We start from the raw sequence: 12111 nt of genomic DNA on the forward strand, positions 1-12111 counted from the left end.
CATCTCTCGTGGTGGTGACGATAGTTTTTTGCCTCTACTCGAACTGTCGCATCATTCGATCTAATTTATGCATCTCCACCATCGTGCAAACAATCAATGACACATTTGAGTCTCACATACTCCATATGGCCAAAAATTCTGGCGAGATGCATTTTATGATATCCGGATTGATGTATGACATCCATTCACACTGTAGTGCACAATTATAAATTTTGTTATGTACATAATTTTAAATTTCAAATCATTGCATAATTATTATAGGTTTGAAAAAACTCAGTAACTAACCTCGAATTTCGAGTGTTGATCTAACAACAACCGGATCTCTTTGAGCTACTTCGGTTGTCCTACATAACTCGATCCATGGTTTCACCTATTCAAGCAATATGTTAATTCAAACATATAATAAATAAACAACATTTACTATATTAACTACATATTATTATCAAATGAATTTTTCCTTGCCACCAATGGAAAGGTATAAGGGTCATTCACTCAAGGACGTAGAAATGGTAGTTGCCATCTATAACAACTCGATTTTGACCCTAATCGGACAAAGTGATTTTGGGACAACAAATCCGAGTCAGAAAAATATTTTAAAATTATTTATGGTATTTACAATATGTGAATTACTATGTATGAAAATTTCGTATAAAAATTTAATCGTTTGAGTGCTCAATTTGATAAAAAAGGGCTTAATCGCTTAGGGATTTAATTTAAAAGCATCTACTTGTTGATGTCTTGCCTTCAACTGTCCACTAGTGTTTTAATAATATATATTAGATAAGTAAGGTTAATTAAGTAAATAAACATATATTATAATATATGATAATTAAATTAAACAAAAATCCTTATGTTATCATCTTCCTCAAAGCCGAAAGTGAGAAAAGAAAATCAAAGAAACATCCAAGCTAGGGTTTGGCCATTAGGAAGCTTAAATTAAGGTTCTTTTTTGTTTGCTTTTTGATAATTTCTACGTTTTTGAGATCGTTGCTTTGTGTACTACAAGACTCATGCTTTAATTTTTAAATTTGGTGTTGATTTTGAGATATGCCATTGATGAATGCTTGAGCTTTGTGGTAGTTGATGATGAAATATGAAAGATATGTGAAAAAATTAACATGTTTTGTCTTTGAATTTTTGGTGAAATTGAGTAATTAAGGCTAAATTGTGAAAGTAAAATTTTGAGGGACTAAAATGTAAAATAAATGAGATGTGTGGACTTGTATGAGCACTAGGTACATTCGGCCCTGGTATGGTATGGACATATTTTGTGTATTTTGTGTTTTATGCAATAGGGACTAAATTGTAAAAAGTGTAAACGTCAGGGGCAAAATGGCAATTTTACCATTTATGTGTTTTTGAACTAAATTGAATGTAATAATATTTAAACTAGCTCATTTTGAATATATTTAAATCAAGAACCAAAGAAAACGGAGTTGGATCGGGGAAAAGCTAAAGTCGTCGACTAATCGTCCGGTTTCGATTTTACACTGTCTAAGGTAAGTCTATTAGCGACTTCATGTTATCAAATCAATATATATATATCTATTTTATAACTGATGAGCTATAACTAAAATTATAAAATTTGATTTTAGTTGATGTGTGAATCTTATATATATAAGATGTTCGAATAGGTATATATATAAAAGTATAAATTATTGGATTTGATTAAAAGTTTGGATGTTATATTTTGTATATATAATGTACGAATATATATATGTGTGAGTAATATATATATAAATTCTTGGACTAATTGAAGTATGAATGCTATATAAGTTCATAAAAGGTTTGAATACATTAAGGTATATACATGTATAATTTTTGGCTTTTAATCAAAGGTATATATATAATGTATTTGTATATATATTTGGATCGAATAAGCATGTATATACATGTATGATCCCTTATATGGAGTTTGAGTATGAAATTAGGGATGTATATAATAGATTCGAATATGTACGAGTATACAAGTATAAATTCATGTTTTGATTATAAGTATGTAATTATATATGTATATGATAGACTCGAATATATATATACATGTATAGATTCTTGTATTGAAACTAGGTATGAATTTATATATGTATATGTGAGGTTCGAATGTGTATGGTTATGCATGTATAAGTTTTATATTGAATCAAAGGAATGAAATTATTAGCTTAGATCATTTTAATATGTTCGAATGTAGGATATGATTTCTTTGGATTAAAATTGATGCCATGAAATGTATATATATTTAAGTAATTCGTAAGTTAAATGTACATTAATTAAGGTATGTTATAAGAAAATAGTATAATACTATTAGTAGGATCTAAAGTATAAATTTATATATATAAGTATTCGGTTGGATCATTGAGTTATCGAGATGGATTTTGTGATTGAACTTTATATACTAAGGTGGTTCAAAGATATAAGTTATAAATTTTTGAGCTAAATTATGATGTATGGATTTTATATATGTAAATAGTTCGGTTATGAGTTACAACTTATATAAATTGAGGTTTTCAGGCTTAGCACCTAGCAGGCTAAGTGCCGGTGAACTGAATCAGGTTATAAGCCTAGCAGGCTAAGTGCCGGTAATCTGAATCAGGTTATAAGCCTAGCAGGCTAAGTGTCGGTGAACTGAATCAGGTTATAAATGAAACACCCCTTACCCGAGACCATTTCCGGATTCGAGTATGAGGCGTTACTTGACTTAACTTAAAAGTTCGGGGCATAAAAATTTACTTTTAAAAGTTATTTCACTGTTCATAATAAGGCTATCCACCTGCACAGAAGTTACTAAATTAATTATAACTCGAGCTACGAAACTTGAAATTTAGATCCGTAAACTTTCCCTAAAACTAAACTCATATATATTTTTACCATAAATTTTTCAGAATTTTTGGTTCAGCCAATTAGTACAGTTTATTAGTTAAAGTCTCCCCTATTTCACTGATCGACTGTCCTGACCTCTCGTCACTAAAATTCAATTATCTCATTGTAAAGACTTCATATAGTGTTCTAACTTATTTATACAGAAAATAGACTCAATAAGGAATTTATAAATATAAATTACAACTCATAGATATTTTTGTACAATTTTTAATGATTTTCCAAAGTTAGAACAGGGGATTCCAAAAAACCACTTTGACATTGTCTAACTAAAATGCAAATATCTCAGAATACATAATTTCTTTGTCTACACCGTTATTTTTATATGAAAATAGACTCAATAAGCTTTAATTATATATCTCATAAACCTTCTAATTCATTTTCTACTATCCTTGGTGATTTTTCAAAATCACATCACTACTGTTGTCTCAAAACTGATTTACTACCAATTTTTACTTTTTCATGATTTCTATGCATAATTTAGCACCTAGACTTTTATAACAACAAACACCTTCATACTTAGCCATTTTAATAACTATTCATCATCAAATATTTACATATCATCTTTTGGTCATAATTTAAGAATATAAAATCGAAATGACTAAGTCTCTATACATGCCATAGCTCGAAACATTTATCGTATTAAAATACCGAGTTTGGTGGTTGATAGTGTGAACGCTCTCCGACGTCTTCAAGATTCCGACTATGCTTGATAATACTATATGAAAGAAAAAGAAATAAAAGAAGTAAGCATAAAGCTTAGTAAGTTTACAAGTAAATAAATAACAACATTTATCATAAACCATCATACTCATAAATTTTCATCAAGCACTAGGATATTTACTTTCTTCTTTACTTACTCACTTACTTACTTAAATAACTCACGATTATAACTTACTATTCACTTACTGAAATTCTTTTTCTCAACTGATAACTGAGATATTTTCAATCCTTTATAACTCACTTGAATCTAGATATCATGGTTTTACTTGAACTTTCATGTAACTTAATTCATTTTCTAGCCCGTTGAATCACTTGGAATACTAAGGATACTTGGGTCTCTTGTCTGAATATAACATGCCAAAGCTATTTCCCAGACATAGTCTTACATGGGATGTTTCCCGTACTGCCAATGCCATATCTCAGATATGGTCTTACATAGGAGTTCTCATATCAGTGCCCATACCATGTCCTAGACATGGTCTTACGGGGGACCTCTTATCTCAGTGCCAACGCCATGTCCCAGACATGGTCTTACACGGGACCTCTTATCTTGGTGCCAACGCCATGTCCCAGACATGGTCTTACATGGGACCTCTTTACCCAAATGTCATGACATTTGTATATGATACATTCCTTATGTTTCAATGGGACTTTTTAACACTGATTCTCTGTCATCTCATACTTGAGTTAACATTAGATATTTTCATGAAATAAATACATAATTGCTGAAAAATAACAGCATTAATAATAATTATTAAAATATTGCATTTATTTACCGTAAACTTACCTCAGTACAAAAATATGATTAAATCTAACACTTTAGTCATTAATCTTTTTCTTTCCCCAGTCTAACTCCGGATTTCGTTCTTCGTGATCTATAATTAAAATTTTAGCTTATTTAATACTCACATTCATGAAAACAGTCCTTGACTTTAACTTTGACAAAATTATGATTTTGCCCCTAAACTTTTACATAATTACACTTTTGCCCCAAAGCTCGAAAATTAAACTTCATCTCTTATTCTTATGTTTTATAAAATGCTGAACATTTTTCCCTTCTATGACAGTATCAAATTCTTACTCTAACACTTATGAACATTAGGTATTTTTGCCGATTATGTCAATATACTCGTTTTCACTTAAAATCGACTAGCAAAAGTTGTTTAACATAATTTTTAGCTTCATATTCTACCATAAATCATAAAAATAAACATATTTCACCTATGGATATTTTTCCAAATGTGAACCCTAGGTTAAATTATTGCTAGAATAAGCTAAATTAAGCTACCGGGATTCAAAAAACATAAAGAATATTAAAAACGGGGCTAGAACAGACTTACAATCGAGCTTGGAAGCTTGAAAAACCCTATCCATGGTTTCCCCTTGTGAAATTCGGCCATGGGGTTGAAGATGGACAAAAATTGGCTTTTAATTTTGTTTTTAATTCATTTTAATAACTAAATGACCAAAATGCCCTTAATGAAAAACTTTGGAAACATGCCTAATCATGTCCATTTTTGTCTACCAAATTAACCAATGGTCTAATTACCATATAAGGACCTCCAATTTAAAATTTCATAACAATTGGACACCACTAACATGTAGAACTCAACTTTTGCACTTTTTATAATTTAGTCATTTTGACTAAATTGAGTGCCCAAACGTCAAAATTTTCGAACGAAATTTTCACAAAATTATTTTGTGAAATTGTAGACCATAAAAATATAAGAAAAATAATTTTTTCCTTATTGGATTTGTGGTCCCGAAACCACTGTTCAGACTAGGCCCAAAATTGGGATGTTACAATAAGCCTAGCAGGCTAAGTGCCGGTGAATCTGTTTAAATTAAGTGATTATATGAATTGGGTATATATATGATTTTGGTTATATGTAATGGATAAATATATGAACATTTGTTTCTATGTATTTGATGAGCATATAAACGTTCAGATCTTTAGTGAGTATGTACATATATTGGTTGTCGTGAAATTGTTGTATATATATATGTATGCATTCAACATATGTGGATTATAAGTATATATGTGCATTCGGCACATGTAGTTGATAAGTATACATATATGCTTTTGGCATATGTATTTGAAAAATTATATATATAAATGCAATCGATGAACTGCAAGCGATAAGTACACTAGCAATTAGTATATGCAGTTAATGATTATGTTTGTAACTTGGTTATATGCATATAATGTATATACATATGTTCGTTTATATGTATTAGTTAAACATACATTTTTTTAGATATCAACAAAATAACTTAAAATAGCAATGTTTGAATAGTAATTATATTTGGTATTTGTGATTTAATTAAATTTACTTAAGGAATTATATGATTCTTTTATATGTATTTTAGATATGCTATAGACTTACTAAGTTATAAAAGCTTACTTTGTTTGTTTACGTCCATTTGTTTTATAGATAAAAACCAAGCTGCAGACTCGGGGATCATCAGCAAAGATCATCACTCTATCTACTGTCTCGGTATTGAGATGTTTAAATTTTAACTTATGGCATGTATAGGCTAGATAATGTTTTGGAAGTCGTACTTTGATGTACTGCATATATAATTAATAACCATACAAAAATGGCTTATTTTCTTATGGTTTAATTGGATTGAAAAGTCATGTTTTGTTTTAAAAGGTTAAAGTAGAATTTATAATTATACTTACTTAAAATTTGACTAAGCTTAATATATTTAAATTTATATATATACAATGCTTATATTTTGATTTGGAACTAGTTGATTTAAACCTGTGTTCAAACGATTTGCATATAAATGTTAAATTCTTGAATTCTACTGAACATTTGTATTGAGTTGTGTTTTGTCCGGTAATGCCTCGTAACCCTAATTTGGCGACGGATAAAGGTTATGGGTGTTACACCACCATGCCCATGACTACAGCAGGAGCAAACAACCACCGATTGACATCTTGCCAGGTCCGTCGTCGGACACAACTCCCGGTACAACGTGGCCAACATAGTTGATCCTCAATTCAATCGTCCGCATTCTTTGAAGTCGAATAGGTGTAGTAGCCACCTTATGTGTACCAAATTTCAAGATTTATCGGACATTAAAATACCCCTGATTAACCTAAAGATAAATGCTCGTGCGTATTATTTTTTGACGACGTCGGTCTCATTCAGAGGAAGTTCTTTAAAATTACTTTTCAACCACTTCATATCTATCCAGCCACCTTGAAACTTGTTCGACACCTTTCCCAAAAATGCCTCGCAAAGGTCCTCTTTGTTAGGAACAACCGTTGATCCCGTAACGACCGTCCTATCCACTGGTAAATTAAGTTGTAAAGCCACGTCCTCGAGTGTGATTGTACACTGAATGCATGAAAGATGAAATGTGTGTGTATTGAGTCTTCATCTTTCCACCAACGCGTTGATAAGTGTAGGATCCAATTTGCAGCCCCCTAACATACGAGACTCATGTAAGAATCCAATTTCTTGCAAATAACCACGAATTTCGATCTCTAGGATCATTGACAAATTATGTATGAACCCTTTCAAAACACGATAATTTACGTATTTATATCGACAAAATAAAATATTTTTAAATTTAACTCAATTGAAAATAACGAAATTTAAATTTTCGCCTTACTATTATCGCTTGAGCGGTGGTAATGTGCTTGTCGTCAAAACGAATCAGAGAGCTTGCCATTTGTGAAAATTTAATCAAAATGAATATACAAAATAATTAAATAAAACTATAGTATTTTTAAACAAGTATATTGGAAAATTTCGAACAAAACTTTAAGTAAAATGAAAGAATTGAGAGAGTTGAGAGAATTGAGAGTTTAGAGAGAAGAAAAAGAGTTGGATTTGAACACTTATAAAACTTTATAGGCCAAATACCAAATACCAAAATGAACACTTAAGCTACATGACCAAAACAACCTAGGTACATGCCATTTCAACTCAAACACACACACACACACACACACGCACACACATATATATATACATACAAAATAGGTAATAAGGTGTGTTCTGAGCTGAGTTTTTGAGTTAGATGTTTGACCATAAAAATCTACGTCTACTCATGTTCAATACCTATGCACGGAAACAAACATAATCGTATGGTAAGTATTTAGAATAAGTCAAAGTGAGAATATATATGTGTGTTTATAACAAGTATCAATGACTTCAATAAATACTGCTTTAACTCATCTTATTGTTATTCATTTCACTTTTCAATATTAATTTCAAAGCTTATTCATTTTGGTCACTATTATTCGATGATAGATATTTAGACAGATACTCAGATCTATATAACAAGTAATTTCATAATCCTTTGGAAATTGGGACTATTTCATTATGTCATCTCGGGTTTCCCAACAACAATGACTTTTTAATATTTGACTATACTGTTCATTCTACCATATCGGATTGTCCGACAACAATGGCTAATAAATCACTATATTGATGATCTTATGAAATGCCAACTATACCCAAGCTACGTCTAACATCATTTAACGGGGCATTAACATCATAATCACCTTTGAAACACATATCATCATAATATCAATGTTTCAAAATTTGTATGCATAGCAAACACAATTTCAAATATTTATCGCATATTCCAAATATCACCAATCGAGTCCATCATTCAAAGTTTGTAAGGAAATATACCATTACCTCAATGCATAGTTATATTCATTATAATAATTAATTAGTCTATGAAAGCAAATTGAAATTGTATTAAAGAAGCACAAACTTGAAGCAACTATTGTAACAACCCGTTTTCAGTGAAATCGAAGCAGTAGTTTCAGGACCACAAATCCGAGTCCGTAAGAAAAATTATTTCAAATTTTTTTATGGTCTACCTAAAGACTTTGATTAATTATCCATTAAATCCTTCTAGTGTTTGCTATAATACAATTAAGTCCTATTACTATTCTTAGTAATTTATCTAATTTAATTTCACTTAATGATTCAATCCTACTATTTTCGTATTCAACACGTGACCATTCAATTATAATTTTTTTAATAATTTAGTTTATAAATTCGATTTAATATTGAATCTTTAAATCAAAGTTTTTTTATAAAATTTTCCATCCACATTATAGGTTCCAATAAAACTGAATAAATGAGGAACTTGATGCACTGTCTGCTAAGTCGTTGAGTGAGGCTTATATATGGTTATTGTTTTCAGAGATAATGTTATATTTGGTACCTACCTAATATGGTATTTATACTTTGAAAATGTCTAATGTGGTGACTGAATTATTAATATAGATTTTATTATGGTATATGTGCATTGATAAAATGTTCAATGTGATACATGTACTTTGAAAATGTCCAATATGGTACATGAACTATCAATATTTTATTATGGCATTAACGCGGTATTTAGAAAGCTTCATATTTGTAAAGTGAATTTTGATTAAATTTAAAAAAAATAGGAATCTCTTTGTGTTTTAAGGTATATCTTGAAATTTTATGAACACTATTAATATTTTAGTAAGTTGGACAAAACAGTACAACATAATGCATAATTTAGAATTGTTGAGAAGAGCTAATTTAAAATCCGATGTATTAAAAGAGTTTTGGAATAATAAGGTAACGGATTGTTAAAGTTAGTCTGTTTATCTAGTTTAGGTTGTTTTTTTTTTAAAAAAGTTTTAGGTAGTTAGTTTAATTAGGTTTTGTTTTACACCAAATTACTAATTGAATCATTTATATGTAACAAGAAATAATAATTGAAAGCAACAAATAGCAAAAATTGTAGTTATCATGATAATGTACATACCCAAAAAGTTCAAAATCTAGCCACTGTGACAATGACGGCTATTTAAATTGGGATAGTGAAAAACATATATATTTTTTTGTAATAGTTTGCTCATTCAAAACTACCGGAAGGCCTGAAGAAGCATCGGTGATCAGACTACGACACTTTTATTTATTCATTTGTGACTCATTATACTGCACCTCTAAGCGTCGACTGAAGCTGAAAAGAAGGGATACTTTGTTTTGTTGACTGAAGCTGAAAAGAAGGGATACTTTGTTTTTTCTTTTTTGTTTGTTTCTTTTATTAGATCTTCCTTACCTGTTAAAAAAAAAAGAAGAGGAAAACTCTGTACAACCCCATACATCACTTCAAACAACAACAATGGCTAAGATTATCAGATTATGTAGGGGAAATAATAAAACCAGAAAATGGGTGTCTAATTAGAGGTCGAGGCCTTGAACCTGATCGTAGAAATCAAAAGGGTATAATATTTCTCCATCGAGTAATGGAAACTGATCAGCTTCATAGGGTACTACCGACGATACATCACTCCACATGTAATTAATGTCGGACAAAAATGGTTCTGTCCAGAAATTGCTACTTTCTGCCTCGTAGGCTTCTAACAAGGTATCGGTATGGATATCGGTATTGGTATTGGAGGAGTTTTGATCGCTTGAGGCTGGTTGTTGAGATGAGAGTGAGCTTTCAAGTATCAAAGGAGGATTTGGGGAACTTATTAGAAGATGATCAACGTCGTTTAGCTTTGTTTCTTCTTTCTCTCGACTTGTCCCACGCCTGAGTTTTGGATCTTGACTACTGTTATCTTTCCCATCTTTTGCTGCTGCTGATGGTTTATGTTTAAAGCGCTTCTTCAGAGTTGTATGCCAATGGTTCTTTACTTCGTTATCTGTTCTTCCTGGTAACTGCGCAGCAATGGCAGACCACCTGCATATTAAATGTGGAAAATCTTAATTTAGAGACCCTCCTCCCATAACTTTCAATTAAGTCATCACTCTATGGACTTGTAATTCTTGGATTGTCCTACGTAAACGACACTGCATTTGATTAACAAGTACCTGTTTCCCAATGAGTCATGTAATCTGATGATAGTCTCTTCTTCTTCCTTGCTGTAACTTCCTCTTTTGATATTAGGCCTTAAATAATTCATCCATCGCAGCCTGCAACTCTTTCCACACCTTGCCAGACCTGAAACCAAAGCATTCATAAAAATACAACATATTCAACAACAGCGAGGGTAAACAAACACACAAATTCATATTATTAAAAGAGGTATTAGCTTACCAGCAAACTTTGGGAGTTGACGCCAATTCCAGCAGCCATATCTGGTAACATAAGCCATTAGTTTCCGATCTTCCTCTGGAGTCCAGGTTCCTTTCCTCAGTCCAGTTTTATCACAGCAAGGTGTTCTCACCATTTTTCCTTTAATATTTCCCTCTTTTCTCTCTATTCTTGGAAATTTTTGTTGTTGTTTTGCTGCTCTGGGTTTCAGCTTCCCCTGACACCAGTCACCACTCAAATGACTTCAAAATTTGCAGCTATTTATAATGTACCATCTTTAGACCAAAACATGTTACACGTTTTGCTCCTACAATTTAATATCGTCAACAATTATTTTCATTTTCATGTTTTTTTTTCTTTAAGTACCCATTTGCATTTAAAAAAAAACACACAAACAAACAAAAATCCTTATGGGGTAGTCGATATCCAGGAAAATTCACCAAGATGTCGCTTTCCTTTCTTTTGTGAAACATTAATCCTGGTACACAGTAACAGTGATGGATCCTTAGAGGTGATCAACCCGGGCCGGGTCCAGAAAAAAATTTTGGCCCGCGTCCTAGGCCTGGGCCCGGCCCAAAATATGAGTCTAAAATTTTGTCCAAGCCCGGCGCAGGAAAAAATTCTTAAGCCCGAGTCTGTCCTGGCCCTTTTTTTAATAAACACCAAAATTTTATTTTAAAAATATTTTAAAATTAAAAAATAAAAAAAAATATTTATTATATATTCGGAGCCCGGGCCAAAAAAATGGTGCCTGAGGCCCGGCTTATTTTTTAAACAGGCCTCTTTTTTTGCCCAAACTTATATTTCGGACCTATATTTTTACCCGAACCATCCCATATTTCGGGCGGATTATTGGGCTGGGCCGGACCACCCGGCCCATGATCACCTCTATGGATCCTGAGACAAAATTTTGGGAGAACTTTTTAAAAAGAAATTGGATCCTAATTAAAATATGTGTAACCCATTACGGAGCTGACCTTCGAGGAACATGATTATGATAAAGCACGCCAGCAGAAAACGTGATATCTGCACTCGATCAAGCTAAACTTCGATGAAGGTCAGGTGAGTTCAACTAATCTGTGCAGATCAGCACGTTTTTTGGCACACAATTCATTCCTATTTTTGGAATTGGAGGTGTTTTATTTGAATATTAGCTTTTTTTTGACTTAGGTTTATATACTCCATACATGTTTTTATTCAGTACATCAATTATCATGTTTTGTAAAAATGATGGATTGAATCATAAGTGGCTACGTGTAATAAAGAGGAAAATGTACGAATACTTGAACGGTCAAACTCTTACAGTGAGTACAAACTGCAGTTGGCAAGATTTGCGAATACATATAAATAATAATAAAATATTTATGTCGTTGGAGATGCTGCCTTGAAAAAGTAAGACATTATTAGATACTTGTCTTGCGTTCCACGAGGATCATGTCGTTGGATACAACACTATTA

The 12111-nt window shown here is 31.6% G+C and overlaps 1 protein-coding gene across 1 annotated transcript; it reads right to left on the bottom strand.

The window, feature by feature from the left end:
* Window positions 1–9721: 9721 nt before the first annotated feature.
* Window positions 9722–10892, bottom strand: LOC107909311 (transcription factor MYB4). The gene is made up of 3 exons (XM_016836790.2): window positions 10657–10892; window positions 10431–10560; window positions 9722–10299 (listed from the first exon to the last, which is right to left on the bottom strand). The coding sequence occupies exons 1-3, from the start codon at window positions 10787–10789 to the stop codon at window positions 9795–9797; spliced, it is 768 nt and encodes a 255-aa protein (XP_016692279.1). The 5' UTR covers window positions 10790–10892; the 3' UTR covers window positions 9722–9794.
* Between the last annotated feature and the right edge of the window lie 1219 nt (window positions 10893–12111).

Source organism: Gossypium hirsutum, chromosome D02 (assembly GCF_007990345.1).
Source record: "Gossypium hirsutum isolate 1008001.06 chromosome D02, Gossypium_hirsutum_v2.1, whole genome shotgun sequence".
In the NCBI taxonomy this organism is placed as follows: domain Eukaryota; kingdom Viridiplantae; phylum Streptophyta; class Magnoliopsida; order Malvales; family Malvaceae; genus Gossypium; species Gossypium hirsutum.

What these genes read in the sequence shown, in the direction of transcription:
- LOC107909311 (XM_016836790.2), bottom strand. Translation starts at nt 10,789, where the DNA reads ATGGTGAGAACACCTTGCTGTGATAAAACTGGACTGAGGAAAGGAACC. An exon ending in TCAACTCCCAAAGTTTGCTG is followed by an intron (nt 10,561 to 10,656) that starts GTAAGCTAATAC and finishes CTTTGGTTTCAG; the next exon opens with GTCTGGCAAGGTGTGGAAAG. An exon ending in CATGACTCATTGGGAAACAG is followed by an intron (nt 10,300 to 10,430) that starts GTACTTGTTAAT and finishes TTTAATATGCAG; the next exon opens with GTGGTCTGCCATTGCTGCGC.